Source organism: Ovis aries, chromosome 18 (genome assembly GCF_016772045.2).
Source record: "Ovis aries strain OAR_USU_Benz2616 breed Rambouillet chromosome 18, ARS-UI_Ramb_v3.0, whole genome shotgun sequence".
In the NCBI taxonomy this organism is placed as follows: Eukaryota; Metazoa; Chordata; class Mammalia; order Artiodactyla; family Bovidae; genus Ovis; species Ovis aries.
The window spans coordinates 62,086,566-62,111,985 of record NC_056071.1 but is presented as its reverse complement, the minus strand read 5'-3'; the positions used below and the strand labels follow the sequence as shown (position 1 = coordinate 62,111,985).

Sequence of the window (25,420 nt, the reverse complement as noted above, 5' to 3'; positions counted from 1 at the left end):
CACTGCCGCGCCAACACATACACACACACACCCACACCCACCCACACCCACACACACATCACACACACACATCACACGTCACGCGGTCACGCAGAGGTCCCAGTGCATCCAGGCCTTTCCCCCACTACCCAGCACCACTGATGTGAGAGGGGCCCTGGCTGGTGCTTGGCTGCAGACGTGGTCTCTGGTCTCAGGGCGCTCCCTCTAGCGGAGGGTGAAGCCCGTCCCCGGAGAGGAGAGCGGGGCTGGGGGGCGGGTGGCACTGCCCAGAGGTGAGGGCAGCAGCAGCAGCAGGCCTGGGGGTCCGGAGAGGCTTCAGAGGGGGCGGGTTGCAGGTTTGCTGAGGAGGGGAGGGGTGGGGAGGCAGGCTGGCGGGCGGGGTAGCCAGGCAGTGGCTCTTGTGGGGTGCACGCTGAGCCCTCAGCACCGCCCTGCTCTTTCTGGCTGCTGCTCCCATTTGACAGATGAGGAAACAGAGGCCTCTTTGCTGGTCCATCTGTTTCAGGACTTAAACTCGCCCCTGGAGATTGGTACATGAGGCCTTAGATTCCCGCCTGAATCTGAGCTCCCTTCTCCGTCTCTGGTGCCTTGCTGACCTCACCTTGTACCCTAGGGAGCTGGTCGCTCACTCCATCGACACGTGCGGGTGCTCACAGCCCAGCCATCTGGTTTGCATCTCACCACAAGCAGTAGAAATGCTTCTGGAGTGCATTTGTGCCCCGAGTCCTCTGGAAGTGCAAGCCCCTCAGAGGCAGGGCTTGGCCAGTGTCCATCGGGCGCTCAGAGCAGAGTGCTGGTGTGCAGCGAGCCCGGGGCCCGGTTCCCGGGGAAGAGAGAGAGCTCCTGGGTGAGGCCGAGAGGAGGTGGGGACCGTCTGCCGGGTCAGCACGTTTGGATGCCATTCGGGGTTTCCTTTAGTGTGTGGGCGGCACCAGCTTCCTGGACAGGCTGCTCTGGGAATGAAAAGCACATGACAACATAGCCGTGGGCCAAGTTAGACCTGCCCTGAGAAAGAGTCGTCCCAAGCCGGCTTCACTGACTGTTGTGCTTTTTATTTTTAAGAAGATGCTTCATCTCAGCAAGGCACTCACTCACCCTGGTGTCGCACAGAGGAGTACCTTGGATGTGGTTGGAGAGGTGACGAGTGGCGTCAGGCTGCCTTCCTGGGCCTGTCCCGCCCACACACCTGTTGGGACTGTGGACCTGGGAGGCATGCCGGTCCCATTTCTAGGTGATGAACAGCCAAGAAGACTCCCTGTGTAGACTAAGCCTGTCTTGATTCACGAAGCTGTCGGCCACACTAGAAGGGTGGGACTGAACAGGAATCACTGGGAGGGCAGAGGGCATGCTGGGAGGACTGGTGAGTGAACCTCAGAGCCCTGGAGGCCTGTTTCCAGCAGTAGCTCGCAGTTGTCGTGGGCAGGGACCTGTCCCTCATGCTGCCTCAGTCTCTGTTGCTGAGAAGGGGATCCTGCCCTGTGCCATCCACAGGCGGGTAAGGCCAGGTGAGGAGTGAAGGGAAGCTGTTCTTAGGTAATAGAGCATGTTACAAATGCCTGTTTCTAAAGGAGAAGCTGCCTGTCACTGCCCCTTGGGGGTTCTAAAGAGGCGGATCTCAGATGAGGTGGGAAGTGAGCTGCGTGGCCAGCTCTGGTTCCTCCCAGTTCAGAGGAGCGTGGAGTGGCCACTCCTGTCACGGCCTGATGGGTGCAGGGGCCTCGCTGTTCTCTCCTAAGTCTCCTGGGGGAAGTGAGACAAGTGAGAAGAAGCTGAACAGCAGCAGGGCACGCAGGTGACAGATTATGGCCGTGGATGCGTCTGCTGGTTGGTTCAGGGTCGGTTACCAAAATTCTAGACAAAAACTTAGAGGCAGGGAAGATTTGAGTGGTTTAAGAGTGTATCACATAGAAATATGGCTGTACTGTAAAGACAGTAAAGGTCAGTAATCGCTCCCAAACATTGAATATTATAAACTGTTTTTAAAGTAAGATTATCTCTAGTCTCCCCAGACATTATACATGGCAAGTGATCGAAAAAGGCAGAAATGATGCGTATCTGTTGATGAATTATTTCATATATAATGAACAGGCTTTTGAGTGTGAGTTATTTAAAGTGGTCAATATTAATAGAATAAATATATAGTAGAAAAAATAAAGGAAACAGCCCTCTAGTTACTCACGTGAGTAACACGCATCATGTGATAAAGATGAACAGTTTGGGAAATGTTCTGCTGACTGTTTAAATTGAGATTTAATTTACACACACAAAGCACACAGGTAGTAGGTGCAGATTCGTCTTTATGCTTGTTACCTGAACCAAAATCAAGATACGGAGCATCTCTTCCATCCCAGGAAGCTCCCAGCCTCCTTTGTGACCCCCGCCCCTTGTCGACAGGTGGCCCTGCTGGAATCTGTTGCCGAGGGCTCCTCTTGCCTGCTCACCAGCCTCCTGTCTCGGGGCTCGTGCAGTGGGCTCCCCCCCCCCCCGCCCGCCCCCCGCCTTCCTGTGCGGGGGCGGCGCCCGTGAGCACCGGCATGTCGCTGGGTGTGGCAGTGGGTCAGTGTTGTGTTGCTGCGGCACCGTTCTCCGGCGTGTGGATACTCCGCAGCGCGTTTATCCGTTCTCTGGTGGACAGACATTTCGGTTGTTCCTGCTGTTTGGCTGTTGTAGACGAAGCTGCTACACATAATCCTGTATGTATCTCCCTGTGGACATACACAGTCCTTTCTTCTGGGTGTTCTTGGAAGAAGACTTAACAGGGGTGTGGGCCGGTGTATGTGACCACCCAGCCTCAGTAGACACCGACAGACCATTTTCTGAAGCAGCTGAACCCAGCTGGTGGTGGGAACGGTGCGTGAGCGTCCTGGTTGCTCAGCTCCATCCCAGCCCGAGGCCTCGGGGAGTCCCGTGCACGTGTGTCTGTCTGCTCGTGGCCCCGGCTTCCGTCGCCAGTGACCAGTGGTGCTGAGTGTGGTCTCACCTGCTTATTAATTAGTTGGACACCTTCTTCAGGGAAGTGCCCATAGCAGTCTTACTTAAAATTATAGTAATATATTTTATTTAACCCAATATAGCCAAAAGATTATCTTTTAAAAATATAATCAGTGTAAGTGATTTATGGTATATTTTACATTTTTTATAATGAATCATCAAAATCCAGGGTGTATTTTGTGAGCGGAGTACTATATTATGTTACTAAGCTTTCAAATTATGGCAAAATATATGTATCATAAAATTTGTCAGTTTGACCATTTTTAGGCATCCAATTCAGTGGCAGTAATTACATTCCTAACGTGCAGCCGTCACCTCTGTCAAAATCTTTTCCTCATCATGAACAGAAACTCTGTAAATGTTAAGCAGTAATTCCCTGCCCCGCCCCTCCCATTGTTTGTGTTACTAATCTGGCATTTTCTTCTGAATGTTGATGATTTTAGTTGCTCCATTGTGTCTGACTCTTGCCATCCCATGGGCTATAGCCCACTGGAGCCCACTGGAATTCTCCAGGCAAGACTCCTGGAGTAGATTGCCATTTCCTTCTCCATTTCTTCTGGATATGTGCCTTTTACAAGACATGTTTTGACTATCTCTTCCCAGTCTGTGGCTCGCCTAGTCACCTTCCTAATGATATCACTGGATGAATAGAAGTTCTTAATTTTAATGAAGCCTGATTTATCAGCCTTATCTTATTTTTAAGGTGGTATTCTTCGTGTCCTTGTAACGAGTTCCTTGCCAAGCCTAGGGGCTCTCCACCAAGAGCAGCCTTCCCTCGGGGAGAGAGACCTTTTTGACTCCCACAACAGGGCCTGGGAGGTGGCCAAGCATTTAGCACACGGGACATTCCCAACAAAGACTCGTCTGGCCCGTAGCGTCGGGAGTGCTGAGCTGGGGAGAGCCTGGCCTGGCCAGGACCATCAGGGTGTTCTTGTACATTCGCTTCTGGAAGTTTTCTCACCTTACCTTTAGCAGTTAAGTCTGTGATCCATCTCTCTGTAACCTAGGTGTATGGGATGAGAAGAAATTGAGAGAGATCTTGATTCTTCCGCATCTGGGCCCCCAGCCTTTTATTTAAAACAAAATTCAGCTCATTGTCAGGAACTGTACATGGAATGTTTTCACATACAGAACCGAAGTCTCGGTGTTTGGTGGTCTAAAGGCCAGTGTTTGGAGCACGAAGTGCATGTCTGGCACGTGGAGAAACTGAAGGGTTTTTTCCTTTTCCAACTCGATTATTAAGGACTTGATAGAGTTTTTGTTTCTGTGGTTTTTTAACTTCTAGGTTATAACTGTAATGAAAACACCCACACAAAAGAGGCAACTCACAAAATAAACTGACTCTCAAGTGTGCTGTTTTTACTACACTGTTACCAGATTCTTTGAGGGGCTTCCCTGGTGGCACAACTGGTAAAGAATCTGATTGCAAGGCGGGAGACCTGAGTTTGATCCCTGGGTTGGGAAGATCCCCTGGAGAAGAGAAGGCTACCCACTCCAGTATTCTGGCCTGGAGTATTCCGTGAACTGTATAGGCCATGGGGTCGCAAAGAGCTGGACATACCTTAGCGAGCACTGACCTGGTTCTCTGCAGATAAGCGTCATGATTATAATTTGCCAGACGGGGAATTGTTTAGTTTTTCCATTGTAGTTCAGTGGGATTTCTACTTGTCAGGTCTTCCACATAACTGACCACTTAAATATTCAGATCCTAGTAAAATAGGCTGTGACATTTTAGGATTGCTAGGAGGAGAACCTAAGTTTGCAAGTGGTGCCCTTAACCCATGTGGACAGCTGTTCAGGAGGACGGCAAGGACAAAAAGGTTGTTGTGAGAGCGTTCCCCTGTGTTTAACACTCATGTCCAGTACATTCATGATATTCTTTAAAATCTAATTATATATAAGAATTTGTGGCCTTTGAACAGTCAGATGGGGAAAAGAAATCACTTTATATAGCATATGTTGTGGACGGGTAACTGCTTGCTGTTGAAACTGACCTTGGCAAGGGGACCTAGGGGTTTTAGGGTTAGATACTTAGATCTCGCTTTAAAATCCTTAAAAATACTATAATGTTGCTTTTTTAGGGCAACACTGGTTCCCCCTTTTCTCCGTATGTGTGGCTAGTGTGCGCCAGAGAGGTGCCAGTTTGGAATCAACACCTGGGTCTGAGTCACGGCTCTGCCTGTAAGTGACCCAGGGGTGGTTCAGCTTCCCACTCTGGTAGGGGAGGCACTGGCCGCTGTCCCATGTGGGTCCTGGAGGACTGACTGAGGAATGAAGAGCTCTTTGGGAAGTGCAGATTGTCACAGAAATGGGAGGGCCCCCCATTTGTCAAGGGCTTCCCTGGTGGCTCAGATAGTAAGGAATCTGCCGGCAGTGTAGGAGACCCCGGTTGGATCCCGGGGTTGGGAAGATCCCCTGGAGGAGGGCGTGGCAACCCACTTCAGTATTCTTGCCTGGAGAAATCCATGGACAGGCCATGGGGTCAAAAAGAGTCAGACATGACTGAGCAGCTAACACACCCATTTGCTTGTGGGTCCACCACTTGTCTGTGATCTGTGTTGTGTTTATACTGAGGCAGCGCATGAAATTAGGTGAGTGGATTTGGAAGGACCTCCCCTTCCTTGCCAGGTGACCTGGGGCGTCGTTCCTTGTCTGTAAATTGGGGGTGATGGTGGTACCAACCTTAAACCTGCGAGGTTTAAGTTTGTTAAGCTGTAAAATGCCTAGGATATTTTACGTGCTTGGCACATAGTAGATACTCAATGAACGTTAATTATTTTATTATTACTGTAGAGTTGATTTGGATAATAATGAAATTCAGTGTCTGCCTCAGTCAGACCCTTTTCTGCACGGGCTGACCGGGCCTCTGAAAGCTGGTGTGATGAGTCCCCGATGCAGGGCTTGTAGTCCTCCGCTCTGTGAAGCTAGGCGGGGGATGATCGGCACGGAGGGCCTGCTGCGGGAAAGAACAAGACGTGTGAGCCAGGCTGCACCGCATTTACCCCTGTCTTCACTGCTCAGCAGATTCAGAGTTTAATTGTTCATGAATGACTCACCTGCTTAATTTCACTAGTTTCTTTAATGGGGTCATTTTCAACATCGGAAGGGATGAGAACAACTTTGTTCGATTTTGTTTCCACTGCTCCTAGCCTGATGTTTGGCACCTGATAAAAATGTATGTTGAGTACATTTTGATGATCAATTATTATTAGGAATCCCGAGAAAAAGTCATGTGGCCAAAAGAGTCACGTTAGAGATCCTTAAGATTGCTTTAGAGGAAAAAGTAATGTGGCTGAGTCTTTGGCCTTGGTGTCAGAGGCCTTTTTGACTTTTTTTTTCTTTTTTTTTAAGTGGAATTATTTTTAAAATTGGAAACCATACATACATATGATAAAAGAATACACAGCAGCTTAAGGGGGAAGGTTAAGGTTTTATATGTTCTATTTGGCAGAGTTTCAATGACCTGGAGCCTCAAGTGGGCAGATCTGGACACAGATGGGGCCAGAAACCTTAGTGTGAAATGTAGCTTCTCCCAGACTGCATTCTGCCTCCGTTCATCTGTGTGCACATATGTACATGCGAGGCGTGGGGAGGGCTTAATCAGATAGCAGAGATCCTCACTGTCTCCTCCTTGGTGGCAGCTGGCAATACACCCAGTTCCTGGATCCAACTCGAGTGAGCGTAAGTCACCTGCAAACTTGTTAAAAACAGTGCTTCCTGCACCCCGCTCTCGGGGTAGGTGGGTCTGGGCTGAGGCCTCGATGTTGTGCCCGGAGAGCAGCACCCTGGACTGTAGGACTCTGGAATAGCAGAGAGCCTGCTGTTGGAGCCTGTCCAGAGTATCTTACAGTCCCCTTTATGTGTCACAGTTTTCATCTGTTTTACAGAACAAAACAGGTGTATGGAATTGAAGAGACCAAAATAAATCCATAAGCATATAAGATGGGCCTTATGGAGGCCTTCAGAATGCCTGATTTTCATGAGGAACTTTGGAAATTAAAGAGACTCAGATGGGTTTCTATATTGGACTTGATTCTGTTTGAGGCTGCCAGGGTAGAAGCAACTGTTTATCACATCTTAACTAGCCAGTGTCTTTGTTCAGAGTACATAGCATATGTTTCAAAGAGCTTAGATGTCTGCAAAAGCTGTAAGTTTAGGATTGAAATAGAGTATTAGTTTTCAGGTGACTGAGTGAACGCTGAGCTCAGATAGGGGCAGAAGGGACCGGAAGCCACACTCATTATGGTCGTAAGCTGACCAGATGCCCCTTGTTCTGAGCGAAGCCTCCAGCTTCCAGTCTGAGGTGAGTTGGGGTGTTCTGGCCCCCTTTCGTTTCTGCGGCTCCTCCCTGTTCTCAGAGCCCCCATAGCTTCACCTCTCCTTTCTCTTCCTTTCGCTCCTCGTCCAGACCGCCCTCCTGCCTGTGCTCTCGGCAGCCGGATGCCCCTGTCCTTGTCATTTACTCCCTTTTCGGTACATCTTCCTTTTTCCTGGTAAATACGGTCACTTCCTCTTTCCTAAAAGGCAGAAAGGTGTGAGCATTTACTGAAGACGCTTGTTACTACAGCAGCTCCCAGCCCGTCCTGACTCAAAAGGCATGGATGTGCTTGTGTGAACTTCCTTGAGAAGCTCTCCCAGGCCCATATTTTTTTGTTTGTGTGTTTCTTAAAGGCTTAAAAGAGTGCACATTTGTCCCCTCATGGTTGGTGTGGGCATCCAGGCATGGGCTCTCTGGGTCCTCCATCCCAGGCGTCTCTCGGTCTGCAGCCAGCATGCTCTCCTCTGAGGGAGACTGGGGTGGGATCCGTGTCCCAGCCCCCCATTGATGGCAGCTCACTGCTCCTTGGGGACGCAGTTCTTACTGCTGGTGGCTGAGGTCTTCCCACCTTGGACCTATGGTTTTGATCAGATTCACAAACTACCAGCGTCTTCCCCATACTCTCTATTTCCTTGGCTCCGTTTTGATTCATCCTTTGGTAAACTACTTTCCCTGAAGAAGACCTTCTTTGAGTTCCTGGTGGCCCACTGGTTAGAATTCAGCAGTGTCACTGCTGCGGTCTGATTCAGTCCCCGGTTGGGGCACTGTGTGGTGTGGCCAAAATATTAAAAAAATATTAAAAAGCAGCTCTAAGAAGACCTTCATCATTTCTGTTAATTTACCAACGTCTACTAAAATGAAGTCCCTCTCCCTGGAAGGATGCTAACTTACTGATGCCTCCTCAAGTACCAGCAAACCTAGGGGTGTGGGCACTGTCTTCCTGTCGTGGGTGAGGCCGCTGAGCGATGGTGGAGGCTGCTGCAGAGCCAGTGCCCTGGGCCCTGACCCTCCCCTGCAGGGCCCTCGCCCCCCCACCTGCTGCTGCTCTGCGCGTGCTTTTCCACCCTCGGCCCCTCCTTGTGAACCGACCTGCCGATGCGCTCTGCCCAGGACGCTTCCTACCTTCCTGCTCAGAGACCGGATTCATGTGTCCCCTCCTCCGTGAGTCACTGCCTGATCTTGTTCCCAACAATGCCTGCAACCCCTTCTGTGTGATTCCAGCACACGGCATGTGGTCTGCCATGACACATCGTGCTTTGCCCATCCGGACGGCCTACCTGCCATGATGTCATTGCCCCTGAGTGTGGGGAGCCCGTCTTACTGATTGTCCCTCTTGGGGTTTGACCTCTAGTGGGAACAGGACGTGGGAACAGTGAACGGGGGTCAGTCTGTGTTGGTCAGCTCCTCGTATGTGATGGGTTTAGCAGGGGAGCCCAGGGCTGCCTCTGCCTGCCCCTCCTCCCTCCCTGCACCCCCTGCCACCTGCCTGGCTGGATCACCCCTCTGCTCTGCCTTCCTCCTCTTAGCCTGTGACCTTGTCTTACCCAGCAGACAGGAAGCTCCAGGAGGGTAGAAGGCCAAGACATCCTGTTCACTTGTTCCCCATCTGGTACAGCACTTCACTCCAGAGCAGGCACTTGGTAGTATTTGCTGAAGAAGAGAGTGACTAAATGAATGAATGGAGCAACTCAAGAGCAGTTTAATATGGTATGAAGTCAAATGCTAGGTGGTATTTTGCAGACTTCTGTGTTAGAAAAGCACAGGTCACTGGAGGTCATCTAACGATTTGAAATAAGAGGAATTTAAACTGTCTTAGGGTTGGCAAAGTGAATCACTGGACAGGAGACAAATCAGTCTACTCTGGAAAGTAATACCAAACACTAGTTGTGAAAATTGGGGAAACTCTTTTCCACATCACATTTTTTTTTCAGGAATATATAAGATTACTTCCAAGTTTTGCAGCTTTTTTTTTTTTAAGAAATTAGAAGATGACTAAAAAAACAATGGTCATTTTGCTGAGCATGGAGTCTTAATTGACAAAGCTAATGATCTAGAAAAACCTATGTTGGAAAATGTCACTTTATTATAGGCGTCTGCAAGTGCAGATGGGAAAACAGGTTTTTTTCTTTCTGCAGCAGATTCATTAAGTGTTTAGAAAGAAATTCTCTCAGCACCGCCTTCCCCAGCCTGAGTAGCTTGAGACTAAATCTGAACCCTTGTCGTCTCGCATCTGTTAGGAAGGAGGCGTATGCATTGCCCTTTATAGCAGACCCCGGGCCTCCATGCCAGCCTCTCTCAGCCTCTGCTCCCAGGCCCAAGAGCATCAGCAGAAGTGTCCAGGGGACCGTCAGCTCTGAGACAGGCTAACCCCCGCCTGGCCAGAGAGATGCCTCGTCGTGCCTTGCTGACCGTCTCATCCCCGAGGTGGTGGTTCAGAGTCTCCACAGCCCTGAGCTGCCCCCAGGCTCCCCCGTTGCTGCTTTACTAAGAGGGAGCTCAGACTTAGTGACAGGCATTCTTCCTGTTCTTGCTGTCTCCCTCTTAATTTCTTTGTGTCTTCGCCTCCCTTGGTCTCTCTGAGGAGTCCTGGCCAGCAGTTAAGTCGAGCCCAGTGGCCCATGCCCAGGGCTTGTGATGTTGCTCTGGGTGCAGTCTCTCCATCCCCATCTTTCCTTCCTTCCTTCCCGGCTGTAGCCGCTGGGTTCACACAACGTCCCTGTGCCTCTGAGATAACGTCCTGTCCCTTCTGTCTTCACTTACGTCGTCTGCCAAGAATATTCCACACTTGAGAGATCTTCAGGCTCCTGGGTCTGGGTGCTCCCACCGCCGGCAGCGCGCCCTGGTGGGTCCCGTTCGCCTGGCCTCCTGCCTGGGCCCTCCTGCCTCCGTGGCCTCCCTGAGCTCCTGCAGACCCGTCAGGCTCTCTTCCCCATGCTTCTCTCACTGCCGTTCCTGCCCCTGAGCAGGGGTGCTCCCCAACTTTCGGGACTCTGGGTTAGGGCTTAGCCCTGGTTTTCAAAACCCAGTTCTAAGATATTCTCTCATCTCTGACTATAATCAGAAGTCATCTTACGTCAGAAGGTGACTTAAGCTAATATATTCGATTCCTTGCTTTTGGCTCCAAGTGAACTGTTTGATAATTGCCTGTTTTATAGGTAGTGATTAAAAGCTGTGCACTGGTTAAACTATTCTCTCACTGGAAACCCGTTTTCAGATATTGACTGCTCCAACAAAATGGTGTTTAATGGTGTTACTCTCAGAAAGTGAGACAGCATTTTCTCTGATAAAAAACGAGAATGAAATCCATCTCATAACTATTGATCAGTAAAGCATTTAATTATGGAAATATAAGGCAAAGAATTTTTTTTTTTTTGGTGGGAAAAGAAGTAGATTTGCATTTTCTTGCTTTTCCTGCTGGGCTCTCACTTGGCTGGTTGTCAGAGGTGGGAGCCAGGCGGAGTCTGGTGCAGACAACCTTGCACAGCTTGGTCAGCCCTTAGACCTTCTCAGTTTCATTCCCGGTTTTGTTTCAAGGTAGACTCCAATTCTACAGAAGAATTTTTCTTATGACTTCTTTTCCTTTAGAAATTTTAATGCCGGTACAGAAATAGCTAATAAATACCAATGACGTCTTAGTGCCAGTTTCTTAATTTTTATTTTTTGATAGAACAGTCCTTGAAAGAGTTATGGACTCTTGAAACGAGAGTGATTTTTTTTTTTTTTTAATCAACTGAAGCGGAATGTGAAATAATTTTGCTTAATCAAAAAGAAAGCTCTCAGCTAGTTTTCCCAAAGGCATGGGCATTTTAAATTATATTTGGTTAGTCAAGTGAGTTGTCTTGACTTAAACTGTAATAACATTCTAGTGTGACTCTAATAAATTATAGCCTATAATTCAGTTTATTGCAATTTTAATGGGGGGTATTATTTTTTTACCAAAAAATGTTTAAATATTTGTTTTCTTTGTCAAATCTCAGGGTGCTGTGTTTGCAAGTTCCCTTTTCCGGGGACACAGAAAGGTTCCCGCACTTTTCTCAGCAGTAGTTCTTTGCCGGTGACATTGTGTTGTTCACCTCTGCTCCTCCTCCCTTCTCTCTCGGTCTGTCTGTCTGTCCCTCTCTCCTGGAGGTTCGGGGAGCTGTCCTGTGTGCCAGGCCGTGGGACAAGAGGCGTGTGCTCACCTCGTGTTCCGTGGCCTCCGTGCTTCTCCTGTTGGTTGTAATTTTGCTCTACTGACAGGGACGCAGGGAGATAGCGCTGGGGATTTTCTCTCTGACAGGCCCCTCTTGAGCACAGTGTTAAGTGTCGGAAAGGAAAGGATGGGAGGGTCCTGTGATGGAGCAGGGCCAGCACCCTCACCAGCGGCCGTGTTCTCTCTCTCACACCCCAGTGCCGTCGGGTGGTGGAGACGCCCTGATCTCGGCGCTGTGATCTCAGCCTCGCACCCTCACCACCTCCCTTGTGACCAGCAGCTGGCTGTGTGCTGCAGGGACCTTTACCCTAGATTCTGTTATCACTGGGGCTTACCAAAGCAAACTCACAGCAGCTGGTGACAAAGAGCATACGTGATGTGTGGGCTCCTGCGACGTGCCTCAGGGTGTGCAGGTTCCAGAGGCTTGCTCAGCTGTGGGGACCCTCCTGAATCCTTCGGATTGATGCATTGCATCAGAAGTTGGCCCATCTTTATCAGAATCCCAAGTCTGAAATATGTGAGTCCTCAGATTCCGTGGCACACCTTGGGGGTTCATTTCTCACTAGCTGCTTGTGACTTCTTCAACTTCCTTTAGGCTTAAAGAAAGAAAATTTAAGGGACCAAAGTTCATTTCTAACACCATGACAACTAGGAGAATTGAAAGTAGCCCAAAGAGATGGTGCCTATGTAAGAACTTAGAGATGATACTGGTTTAATGATTGATTAGAGCTGTGGGGTGTCTTAGAGGCTGTTCAGAGTTATCATGAAATGATAGGGGTTCCAGATAATGTGGCATTGGAAGTTGTCGGGACACCGATGTGGCATAATTTTAATGAACAAAAAAATACCAGACAGTGAATTCCAAATATGACCCCTATGTTTTAAAATGTATTGAAGGAAAAGAGTATACATCTCTACATGTATTTGGTACACATGTGTTTTCTGGAACCAAGGTTCCTCACGTCCAGAATGACCAGGGAATTGGGCTAGATGATCTCCAAGTCAAGCTGGGTCTGAGAATTCACGACTGTAGATAATGACTTTAAATATGGTTTCCTTTCTGGTAATTTGGAAATAATAGATTCAGTCTTAGTTTTGCTAATATTGCCTGCCTCTAAGCTTTGTAACGGAGAAGGCAGTGGCACCCCATTCCAGTACTCTTGGCCTGGGGAATCCCATGGATGGAGGAGCCTGGTAGGCTTCAGTCTATGGGGTCGCTAAGAGTCGGACACGACTGAGTGACTTTCACTTTTCACTTTCATGCACTGGAGAAGGAAATGGCAACCCACTCCCATGTTCTTGCCTGGAGAGTCCCAGGGACAGGGGAGCCTGGTGGGCTGCCATCTATGGGGTCACACGGAGTCGGACACGACTGAAGCGATTTAGCAGCAGCAAGCTTTGTAATGTCCTTAAAACACCTCTGTGCTTGTGCTGAACCTTTTTAAACTGTATTATTCGTTTCCTCGTCCGGCTGTGCTGGGTCTTTGTCCCTACGTGGGCTTTCTCTAGTTGTGGCTGGCAGGGGCTGCTCTCCAGTTGCAGGGCACAAGCTTCTCGTGGCAGTGCCTTCTCTCGCTGCGGAGCGCAGGCTAGCTCTAGGCACACCGGCTTCGCTAGCTCGGGCTCCCGGGCTCTAGAGCGGAGGTTCAGTGGTTGTGGTGTCTGGGCTTGCTCTATGGCAGGTGGGATCTTCCTGGATCAGGGATCGAACCTGTGTCTCCTGAATTTTGGCAGGCGATTCTTTACCACCGAGCCACCAGGGAAGCCCTCTGTGCTGCATTTTAAATGAGAGCAATATTTACCAAGGATTTATAGCATTTCAACAAGAAAAAGTGTATTTACTGTATCAGAACTTAATTTATTAAAGTGTGACAGCTGATTATTCTATGCCTTTCAGTAAACTCCGGAAAACTATTGCCTGGCCGTTATCCCGTCCCTGTCATTTATTAACTGGGTTATAACCTTGGACACACTGTTGATTTCTCTGTCCCTCAGTTTTTGCAGCAGTAGAGTGGGCCCAATAATAGTGCCTATTTCCTAGGAAGCAAGATGATTAAATTATATAATACATGGCAAGTTCACAAGAGTTCCTTGCACTGAATGCTTAGCAAATTGTGGTGGTTAATAGCATCACCAACTAAATGGATATGAATTGGAGCAAATTCTGAAAACTAGTGGACAGAGGAGGACAGAGGAGCCCGGCGTGCTGCAGTCTGGAGTTGCAAAGAGCCAGAGACGACCTAGCGACTGGACAGCAGTCCCTCCCTCCTTCCTTTTCAGTTCCTCTGACTCTGACCTTTTCTGGGACAAGGTCTGTTTCCATCTCTGAATGTCAGTCCAGAAGGTGGGCTTCATCATGGTGGTCAGAATTCTCTCCTCTTATGAATGCCTGGTGGCTCCGATCATGCTAGCTTGATTTACTTAGAGTCCACAGACTCTATCCTGAATTGTTAAAATCTAAAGTAGCTGAAATAAAAAGTAGAATACTGTGAAGCTGATGATAAATAATTCTGGCCTGCTTTTTTGATGCAGGTATATTCATCTAAAATGATAGCTGCTTTTTATCATTCTATTTTTTTTCTGGTTTCTTTGGTGATAAGTTGAGAAGTTGCAAATATTGCTTTGGAGTTGTTATCTTTTTGCAGACCAGAAAAGAGGTACTATCATGGTTTAGAGTCGTTACGTTGATCTGTAGATTGAGGTATTTGGGGGAGAGGAGTGTCAAAGGCAAAGAAGCCAAAAGATTTAAGAGCTTAGAAGATAGAGGTCTCTTGTCTGGCCCCCTTTTCAGATTCACAGGCTCGGGGTCAGGTCCTTTGAGGTGGCCAGGAAGGACAGCGCTGTTTAAAGATGTTCCTCTGCTGGGGTGCTTCGGAGTGTGCTGGAGGGACATTTGCTGACCATCTGGAACAGGGAGCAGCTGGGCTTGGGCCATTTTGCTCCTTAGTGGGTTCTTGTTTTTTTAACTGGAGTATAGTTGCTTTATAATGTTGTGTTGGTTTCTGCTGTAGAGCGAAGTGAATCAGTTATATGTATACATGCATCTCCTCCGTTTTGAGCCTCCCTCCCACTGCTCTGGGTCATCACGGAGCACTGAGCTGGGCTCCCTGTGCTACACAGCGGCTTCCCTCTAGCGATCTGCTGTACACGTGGGAGCGTGTATATGTGCGTCCCGGCCTCCCAGTTCATCCTGATCCCCTTTGCACCCCTCCCGTATCATCACGGCCATTCTCTACATCTGTGCCTCTGTTCCTGCCCTGCAAGTAAGTTCATCTGAGCCATTTTTTTAGATTCCACAGATTTTTAAAGTAGAGCTTTCTCGAGTAAATGTGTTTGAAGATAGATTTGGGGGAAACAAAAACCAGAGAAGATCCTTTGGCCCTATTGTAGAAAAATATTCCATTCATAAGAGATGGAATACAGAAGCGAGGAAATCCAGACCAGCTTCTCTGGAAGCGTGTGGGCGGTTTCTCTGGGTGGCAGGGGTGCCCATGGGGCACGGCCCTCTGAAGAGGAACGTGGAGACCAGATAACCCAGGGCTGTAATCTGGTCACAGCCGACTTGCCTGGCAACCTTGGTGCTGCCTCTCGTCTGCTCACCTGTCATGGAGACCACAGTGGGTTCATGCAGAAGAAATCCTGTAAGCGCCATGGCAGCTCCCCCGACTGCCCAGGGCAAAGGGCAGGTGGAGTGTTTGCCTCTCACCGGGGTGGGCAGGCAGTGAGGCGCCCGCAAGACACTGGGGATCCCCAAGTGGTCAGACAAGACACGGCCCCTGCCCCCCACTCCTCCTTGGGCCAAGAAACATAAACCAAATGTGCACGTGTGTACACACACACACACACACACACACACACACACGGTGGGAGAAGGGCACAGGGCTGGGTGTCCTGGCTTCACCCTTCTTTTAAAGCCGGTTATCTGACTGCTGCCAGGCAAGCCCCCCTGAGAGTGGTGACAGCATCCACCTCTCAGAGTGCTGTGCACCTCAAGGCAGACAGTAAAGACAATGTGTGTTGAATTTCTAGCCCTAACCTGTTCGTCTCTTTTTGGAGTCAATGAAAATTTGTTGAGTGAACAAATGATTGACAAAGTATAGATTGACTATGACTAAATTTGATTCATGGCCAATTGCCCCTCTTCAGGGAATACAAATGGTAACCAATAAAGTTTTTAAACAGGCATATTTTTTGCAGTGTTTTGTAGATTTCAGTTTAATCTAAACTGGATGTAGGTTATAGATTTCAGTGTTTCAATTAAAAAAAATTCTTCCATTGTAAAGTAATTTTATAAATTTATGGAACAGTGTTGATGTTTCTCCACTCATCTAATTTTCATAATTAAATAAAATTTTTTATTTTAAGGTAATACATATTTGCCATAGAAATTAAATACATATATATAAGCAAAAAGCAAGCAGTTTAAATTTAATGTGTATTGATATATTTATTTGATCATATTGAGTGAGTTCAGAGAACTTTATGATGAAAAATTTCCTTAAGAGTTGGATGTAATGTGTGTTTAAAAATAAAAGTCTTAAAAATTGATTTTTTTCCCTCAAGAGCCAAATATATGAACCAAGCGTGCTTTGATTCTGATTTATGGTCATCAAAACTAAATTCTAAATTCAATAGATATTTTGCAATTTGTCATTCTGTTAAACTGTGTTATATCCACTTAGAAAAAGAAATATGAGCAGGAGGGTTGACGGACTTACTAGAAATCGCTGCCTAACACGCTGCTTCTAATTAGCCTGCTTTTGGAGCCAGCAGGGGAACCTCAGTGTTCTAAGTGTAAATTTTCCTTCTCCTCCTCCCTGTCCCCTGCCTTTTAGTATGTATGCCAAATACAACCTGTGACGTATTATAGTTGGAAAGTTCTAATTACGTGCTGCTATGGTTTTTAATCAGAGCAAACTAGGTATAATTTCTAAATTGTATTTGGTCATTCTTGGTACTATAGAACTGTTAATAAGTCGCTGAACTACCGTATATATTTTTCAAATTAACAACTGATGATATATTATAGCAGACTATAAATTTTTAAAAATACAGTTTTTAGGAGTCTTTTTTTGAACTGTGCTACTTTTAAATATATTTCAGTGCCTCATGGAAGGTGATTATTAAATGTATTCAACTCAGTTTCCATATAAAAACTGGTTAAGGTTAGAGATGAGTATTTTTTAGAAAAGTAAAGATCTAGTTTTGAGAAGTGTTTATGTTCTAGAGACCATTTGTGTGTTTTAATCCTTTTATTTATTTTTTTAAATTTCCTTAGAGGATGTTGAATCTTTCTTCCAGATAAGTGTGTGTGTGTGTGTGTTTTTAAAGAATTGTTTTAGGAAATACCTCTCCATGTAGTTCTGAAAGTGCTTATCTTTATTTTTGAAATGTTTACTGTCAAATGTTAAAAACAAAAACCAACTTTAACTCGAAGGTATTTTGTTTCATGTGCAGAGCTGTTTCAGAACCGTTTCACATACGAGATGCTTTTGAATTAGGAATTCACATAATAATGAATTCTGCTTATTTTGCTTCTCTGCGAAGGTTTGTTGTGTGAGCTTAAAATAAGACTGCAGCTGATTCGTGCAGCACATATTAACTGTTTATTTAGTTTTAAGTACATGACTATCTTTCATTTCTGATCAACCTGAGGAATTTGCATGCTACACAGCAGCCATCTTCTTTTATACTTTATTAAATATCTGTCAATTATAAATATCAAGGTTTTACATTAATGTCAAGATAGTACATCAAAAATTCATGGAATATGTGACTTTTTCCAAGGGTATTTAATACTTAATGCATTTGTGTCATTTTTCTTTCTAGAGATATTGACAGGTTTTATTAAGTGTTTGTTAGGGAGATTTCATTTTTATCAAGGGACTATAAAGAGAAGCTGCATGCTAAATCAATTTTTTTCAGCCAGAATATTGTTCATTTTTTTCATATTCAAACTCTTATAATCCATAGGTTTTTTATTTAAATTTCTTCTTGGTTTATTTTTGTTTTACGTGAGTGATAGTTCAAGACAGAACTTTAATAAGGATGAAATATGCTGACTGTAGTGGTTTTTAATTTCCTTAAGCATAGCTACCAGACCCATGCAATATGGTAAATTCTTCAAAATGTCATACTTACATATTTAGCAATATTACTTCTTTTTATTGAAGCCAAACAAACGATTTTAGATATTAATCTTTCCCAAACACAGTGATTATTTTGTACTAGGTACAGTATTATTGTGTCTCATCTGGAACGCCTCCTCCACTAGAAGAGGGACTGGGGAGGGCTTCCCTGGGCTGCTGGGCTTGACATAAGCAAACAAGAATCCTCTTTTAAAAGTGAGCTCTGTAGGGCTTCAGGTCTCACCATGAGCTTCAGCAACTGTTCATATCTCAACTTCGAATATTTATAATGCATAAGAAAGTGAAATCACTTTAAAAGTCTGCAGAAAATCTATGGCTGGTTTCTAAACTGTGTTTATGGGGCCACTGTTGTCCAAGCCAGACAGCCCCTCACCATCCAGTGTGTAGGTAGGTACATCCTGGAAAGAGCTATCTCAACTTAAATCAATTAGCCACATTTTCTGCTTTCATTTAGATTTCTATTTTTAAGGTACATGTTAGGACTGTCTTCTACTGGAGATAAGCAAAACCGTTATACGATTTTGCTCTATAAAGTGCGAAATGTTCAGGTATCCTCCCCATAGAGTATAAGTGTAGTAGGTTTCATCCAAGAACATTTTTAGGAACTTGCAAGTAACTTCAGATTAATATTGTAATTTTTGGAAGATGTATTTTTAAACCTTGACACTTAATGTGTTAAAAAAAAATCTGTCCAGAGTTTAAACAGTGTCTGGAATAGACACATGTCTTATTCCTGTTTATTTTTTCAAGATGTGTGAAAATACTTAAATTTAAAGTTAAATGTTTTTCACCCATGCAAATCATTTCAATATTTGAATGTTTTAAGATTCTTGTAAAACTATTATATAATAATCTAAAGGGGAAGGTTAGATTTTTTATTTTTAACAAACCAAATTTCTCTTGAGTGAAGCTGAGCTAGTAACCACTCTGGATAAACCCAGTTTGGGTTTAGGATAAGTTGCTCTGAAGCCTCACACCCTGAGAAGTAACTGTTAATTCAAGAATCCTGCAGCTCTAATGTATTCCACTATGATGCCAGTAGGTGGCGCTGGTGTCACAGTAGTGAGAGCCCCATTGAAGTGGCAGTTACTTGCCTTTCTCTATAGCCTCAAATTCCGCTTTGGTCTGTTAAGTGAATGTGTTTGGCAGAATATAAATACTTTTTTAAACCAGAATTATGTACAGTGGGCACACCTTATTTTTTAAGCACATAAGAACAACTGTTTCTAAGAGATTCTGCAAATATTACATAACTCTACAGCAAAAATAATCTTCAAAATTAATCTGCAGAAGCATTTGCACATTTTTTTTCCTTGAGTTTTCTTTATGACCATCAGGACAGTGAACATGAACTTGTATTTTTGGTAAGAAATGTATATAAATAGTAGGAAGGGAGACATTTTTGAGAGTTGATTTTCCATCTTTTTGGCCCTTAGGGAGGTGGCCCTTGTTTGAAGAGTTTTCGTAGAGTCCAAAGCTATTTAAAGATGTTTGAGTGTCTGGAGCATTCTTCCTCAAGTCATTGTGACATTCAGCGTTCTAATTTTGAAAACTCATCTTTCTCCAATAAGTCAAACTTTTTGAGGGAGAGGGGTGAAATTTTTAATACTTATGGTTTTAGCGTTGGAATTTACCAACTTTGAACGTGGTGCGTTACACAGTTTAAATGAACTTAAAATATTTTAAAATAACAAAAGCAGCAATGCTTTCCCACCTCCTAGAGTTGGAGGAGAGATGGGCTGTGCCACATTTCTAGTGTGTCAGTCTATGAGAAACTTCATTTCATTATAAGTGAAAGGAAATTCTAGCAATAGAATTCTCTTTCTTTAAAATTTGGAAGCTTTTCTATGATACTTACCACAGTTTGGGGTGTAGGGAAGTTCCTGTCTGCTGAATTTGTACTTTTATGAGAAAAAAACACGAGCACCGTTGTGGTCAAGTTCCATATTTAAATGGAAAGCATCTTTAGGAGTCTTGGAGCACAGCCTTACATTTCATCTATTCAAAGAAGAGGTAATGAGAAGCTTCTCCTGTGCTTGAACCAGAGACAGGATTGCCTCATCTTCCTAGTTAGAAAATGCAGCAAGAGAATGCCCCTGGGGAATAGGTTATTTTTATGTTAAATTGCATCTTCTTTAATTTCATTTTTATTATTATCACATTGTTATTATTACAACATCACAATATTGTGTGACTGTATTTCCTTTTGTTGACTTTTCTTCCAAAGGGTTAAAACTGGGTTGAGGGTTAGAGGGAAGAAGCAGGCACCTGGGAGCTAGCACCCAATTGGCAGCCTCTTGTAATACATAATTTGCCTAAAATTGCGCGCGGAGCACCAGCTTTTGTTTTCTAATTGATTTACGGTTTGAGCCACTTTTGCCTCATCCCCCACTGTCCTGCGTGCCGGTGCCAGCGAGTACATTACAGTGAGCGATGATAAATTGCCGTGCACTTGTGATGCTAGTGCGTCGAGTAAAAACTGCATGCTACGTGGGGCTTCATGCATTAACAGCGGTGCAGAGACAGTGCAGCCGATCGCACGGGTGCCTCAGAAATCACCATTTGCTCATTTGATCACTTACTGCAATCTGTCTATCAGCCTGTAATGGAAACCGAAGATTAAAATTATACCGTTACAGCTTTTAATTTCTTAATTGAGACAAAGTTTTTTAAGTGCTCGAAAGGTCTAAGGTGTGTGTGGGGAGAGTATTATGGAGCGAGAACCTGAGATGTTTAAAATTTTCTCCAATGTGTGAAATTTGGGATATTTTTATCAAATCATCTTTTGTCTAGAGGGAAAAAAAAGTAGTGAAGTTTAAATGTGCCAATCTCAATTTTATCTTCATTATATTTGTTTGTAACATTTAATTCATAATTTACAGAACTGTCCTTTTTCTTGATTTTCTGTATTTGAGCTGCATCTGCCATGTGTGTGATTCATTTGCACATAACAAGTTGATTTCCTTCTAAATGATTTGAAGTCAGAGATTAATGAGAGAAGTTTCAGTTTATTTGAGTACCTTTTTTTGCTCCTTTTACTGAGGTAAGAAGAGCTTTGGACTCTTCGTAAGGGCTGTCCAGCACAGTATGGGACAGGATGTGGAGGCAGGTGGGACCTGACTTGGGCTCTGGGTTTCTATGTTGATCAGATACTCACCGTGTGGGTGTGCCTACCTTTTGTAAACTCAGTCCACCTTAAATTTTATTTGTGTGCCTTGTCTGTAGGCCCTGGTATCAGAATACAAGCAGCAGATTTATGGCGGCTGCTGGGCACAACAAATTAAGTTGACAGTGATGTATGAGCGCATAATAGCACGATGAGCCCTCAGTAGCGCGGCTGGACGCCTCCTGCTTCATTTGGCTCTTGTTAGGATCTGTTAGGCAGCTAAATAATGAAATTCTGCTGACTGATTTCTGTCTTTCCTTTTTCTCTTTTCACTTCTGCTTGCTAAAACTTCCTCATTCCCAGACCCATCCTCATGCCCACAAACTGCCCTTGAAGGACTCCTTCACTTACGAGGACTACAGGTTGGTGTGTGGGAGGGTGATGGGGCGGGGGTGGTGTATGTGGATGAGGCATGTGCTGGAGGGTGGTTCCTGAGTGAATTTGGGGTCTCAGATGTGCAAAGAGCTTTGATAAGAAGTGGTTTGCATGACCATTTAAAACCTTTTAAAAAAAGAAGTCTTTCCCAAGTTATCCCGGATAGCTGGGGTAAGTAGCCGCATTTTCATAGCCATGTGGAAATTTCCACTAACCTGTATTGGTGGGTATTAGTTGTTGTAGCCAAGCGCTGCCTGAGATTAACATTAGTGTGGGGAGGTCCTGGGGATCTTTTTTCTTTCTAAGTAGACTATTTTAGTGCTTTGAAGTAGGGGCTTTTTTTTTTTTTTTTTAACAAAAAGATTCAGTGTAGTGCACAGCATAGTAAAAAATAGCATTCCACATTTTGAAGCATTCTTAGAGGATTTCTGATCAGAAAGGAGTTACATTGCTTGCTTTTCACTGAGGCTCCAAATAGGAATAGAGTCAGTGTTTGTATGAAGGAGGCCTGGGGTCCCCCTGGCCGCCCAGCTTGGGACCTGCAGGGGACTGACCAGCCCTGGTCTCAGCCAGCCCTCCTTCCAGGCCACTTTCTCCCCCAGAAACACCCCCCACCCTTAACCGATGACTCCTTGATTGCCCTTGGCTTCCTTTCCTTCCATACCCGTACTCCACCCCCCAACTCTAAAAGTAAATTGTAAATGACGATGAAGGTGGCCACTTGTCACCTTTGCAACTTAGGAAAGGATTTTGAGAAGTCAGGTACCTGTGACTGCCCTGGGCTCTCTGATGTGCCAGCCCTAATCAGCCTCTTTTCTTCGGATTATTGCAGGTGGGCGGTCTCTTCTGTTATGACTCGACAAAACCAGATTCCCACGGAGGACGGCTCCCGGGTGACCCTCGCGCTTATCCCCCTGTGGGACATGTGCAACCACACCAGCGGCCTGGTGAGCACCCACTGCCCGGGTCGTGTGTGGTTGGAACGGGGCGGGCTGCCTCAGGTGACTCTCCCCACCGCCCTTCCTGGGTCGTATAGTCGGGATGGGGTGGGCTGCCTCAGGTCACTCTCCTCGACCTCCCCTCCCAGACCTCCCCTCCCAGAGGAGCAAACGGAACCAAACCTGCCACCTGCCCTGCCCGCCTTGAGTAGAGGCTAGGGGTTTTCTCCCTGTGTTTATTACTTAATCCTGAAAACGGGAGTCTTATGTCAGTTTCAGAAGCCACAATGAACAGCATTTATGTGCTAAGCCTAGACATACATTTTCTTATCTAAGGACCACAGGCTAAACCAAAGTTTCTTTTTCCTGATTCTTTTCAAAATACTGATTTATTGAAAAAAAAAAAAAGAAAGAAACCTATCTTCTTCCTGCTGTTTGCTTCTGTGTTGCTGGTTTTCTGTCCTTGCTGACTGATTTTCAGTTCTTTAAGCTTCTCTGATTCTCTTCTGTCCCCTGGCCCACTCCTTCAGCTGATGGGTGGACATGTCCTTGGCCCCCTCGATTAACCTGGTGTTAATTGTCCTGGTGCCCCTGGCGATGGGGCGGGGCAGGTGCACTTGGCCTCAGAGGACGCTAAGGAGACAGGGAGATGCTGCGATGATGGTTAGTCAGGACGCACAGAGGAGCCTGCCTCTGTGGCTCAGCGTGCTTTCAGCCGTGAGCCGCAGAAGAGAGTGCTGCTCTGTGCAGAGATGGCGTCCGAGAGAGGTTTCCTGAAATCAGTGTCGGAAAGATAGTCAACTTCAGGATGTTTTGAACTTGTATGTTATAATCATATACTGGCTTGATTAGTTTTTTGATCATCTTTTCTCACTGTCAGCTTTCTTTGTTATTGTCAGCAGTGTTATAAATAGACTAGAAAGATGCTGCAAGTGAGTATTTTACATGTAATTCCACAAAGTGGCCAGAACACACGTGACGTTTGCCGAACGCTTAAGATAGAACACCCTAGTGCTAATCTGGGAAGGTCTCGCAACCAGTACACTCTTAAACTGTAGAGAAGAAATAACGAGACTGTTAAAATTATACTTTCGCCTTAATTTAGATATGCTTAATTAGCCGTTTTGGGGTGTTCTTAGCATATTTTATCATTTATTTTCACTAATAATAGAATTTTAGGTTTTGCTCTTTCGGAGCTGTTCGAACTGATTATCATATTGAAGTTTTAAGAATTTTCAAATAGCTTTTAATCTTTGGCTGTAGCATTTTTTTTTTCTTCTTTTGGATTAAGGCGTTGGTTCCTAGACTTGATTGATTATTGGGGTTTATTCTTTTCTTTCTAAAATGTAAGAAGCACACATTTATTGTAAATAAAACCTGTGAAACAGAGCAGCCTCTGCAAGGTGAGACTCAGGGTCCCCGCCGGTCCCAGGCCCCGTGGTCTGCTCCACTCAGTGGCTGCTGGGCAGCTGGCCGCTGGCTTCCTAAGAATCTCTCCATGCCTTCGCCTCTTCACATGCTCACACACAGACTGGTTTTATGTTGCTTTCATGTACACTACTCACATTTTCCCTCTAAAAGTTAAAAAAAAAGTTTATCTCGTAATAAAATTACTGAATTGATGATGACTGCTCATGCTGTCTTTTTCTACACTATTCGCCAAATCTTTAAGCCACCGCAGCCCAGGCAGGAACACTGCTGACCTTGAGAAGGCTCATGTGAGATGTTAGTACTTTTCCTTCCAGTGGTTACTTTCTCCACATACTTAATTCTTTCTGCTGCACCTTTGTTGAACTGTTTGCCATCGTAATTGTAAGACTTCATGGGAAATTCTGTCTGGGAGGATTTCAGAATCTATTTTAACACTGTGCAGTTGCATGTCATACATCTGAACGGTTAATCTCTTTTTTAAAGTGAGGTATTTTAAATTAAGGCTTAGCTTTTCAGACAGTAGATTTCTTCTCTGTGTGTGTCTGTCCTGACAGCCGTTGTCTGTCTGATCTGATTGCCACTGAGGGAGGAGACAGAAATCAGTAACCGGGCAACGCCGTGCGCTTCTGACAGCGTGCCTGCACCTGGGTACGGGGGAGGGAATGGGAGAGTCAGGTTCTGTGACAGTGATTCCAAGCCAGCAGCAGCGAGGAAGGTTGTGAGGAAGGAAGGGGCTGGCTGGGTGGCTGCCCCGGGCTGGCCGGAGCCTGGCGCAGGGAACCACTCCCATCCACTGGGAGAAGCACACAGACAAGGCTCCAGGCGTTGCGTCGTGTTGAGCTGTATCTGAATTCTGCGTGCCTGGGTCAGAACTGGGGGGCGCCAGGCTGCCCGCCCTTCCCTGAGGTCAGTCCATTTATACAGAGAAGGCCGCTTCCCATCCGTTCAGGGCCCCTGTACTGGTGCCCACAGGTGGAGCATGTTGGACGATCAGCCCTTGGGTTTGAGTCGTGCCTCTGACAGTCGGGATGAGAGGGCTTTGGGAGGTTCAGGCAGAACTGAGGGAGGTTCTTCCCCAAGGCCTTTCGCTTGAGTGTTGAAAAGTCTGAAACATTTAGGTGCGCATCAGGCTTCAGTCTCAAGGTGGAAGCCCAGGTGTTTGCAGTGGCAGAAAAGTGCCTGCTTGGCCTGTGACCCTGGAACCCCCACATGCCGACTGCGGGGCCTCTGCACTGACTGTTCCCCCACATGCCGACTGCGGGGCCTCTGCACTGACTGCCCTGCTGCCCACTCAGGCCATGACTCCCTTTATCCAGGGTTAAGCTGGTCTGTGAGTGGAATGAGCTGGGACAGCTGGCTTCATGACGTGCCCATCGCTTTCCTGTTTCTCACTGGTCTTTGCAGATCACAAGTGTTCAGATTTCTCGGTGTGTGTCTACTCAGCCATTGGTTTTGGGGATGCTGGGTTTAGAGAGTAGTGGTGTCTGGCCTGCCTTTCCCTAGACTCAGAAGTAATCTTTTGAGCTGTTGACACCTTTATTAGGAAATAGCATGTGAAGCTGTCTTGAATTCTGATTCCCTGGGATAGAATGGGGAGATCAGACTTGTTAATGAGCATTTAGAGACACTCTAGGGCTTCCCTGGTGGCTGAGAGGGTAAAGAGCCCACCTGCCAATGCAGCAGATGCAGGTTCGATCCCTGGGCCGGGAAGGTCCCCTGCAGAAGGAAATGGCACCCCACTCCAGTATCATTGCCTGGGAAATCCCATGGACAGAGGAACCTGGCGGGCTACAGTCCATGGGGCCACAGAGCACTGGACACAACTGAAGTGACTGAGCTTACACGCACAGACCCTTTAAG

At 46.0% G+C, this 25,420-nt stretch overlaps 1 protein-coding gene across 14 annotated transcripts in view; it reads left to right on the top strand.

Annotated features, from left to right (window-relative positions):
- The window catches only part of SETD3 (SET domain containing 3, actin N3(tau)-histidine methyltransferase), a 76,966-nt gene that overhangs the window by 41,269 nt on the left and 10,277 nt on the right, over positions 1-25,420 (top strand). For 12 of the 14 annotated variants that reach the window (XR_006056916.2, XM_027957380.3, XM_042235475.2 and 9 more), the window contains 2 exons: positions 21,120-21,178; positions 22,024-22,138. The exons of 1 other annotated variant lie outside the window; for it this stretch is intronic. Coding sequence is in view for 12 of the 13 variants with exons in the window: in XM_027957380.3 (XP_027813181.1) it covers positions 21,120-21,178; positions 22,024-22,138 (174 nt within the window). In the remaining variant the exon portion in view is untranslated. Of the gene's footprint in view, positions 1-21,119; positions 21,179-22,023; positions 22,193-22,251; positions 23,758-25,420 lie in introns of those variants that run through there. One more of the 14 variants, XM_060401920.1, reaches the window with a different exon arrangement.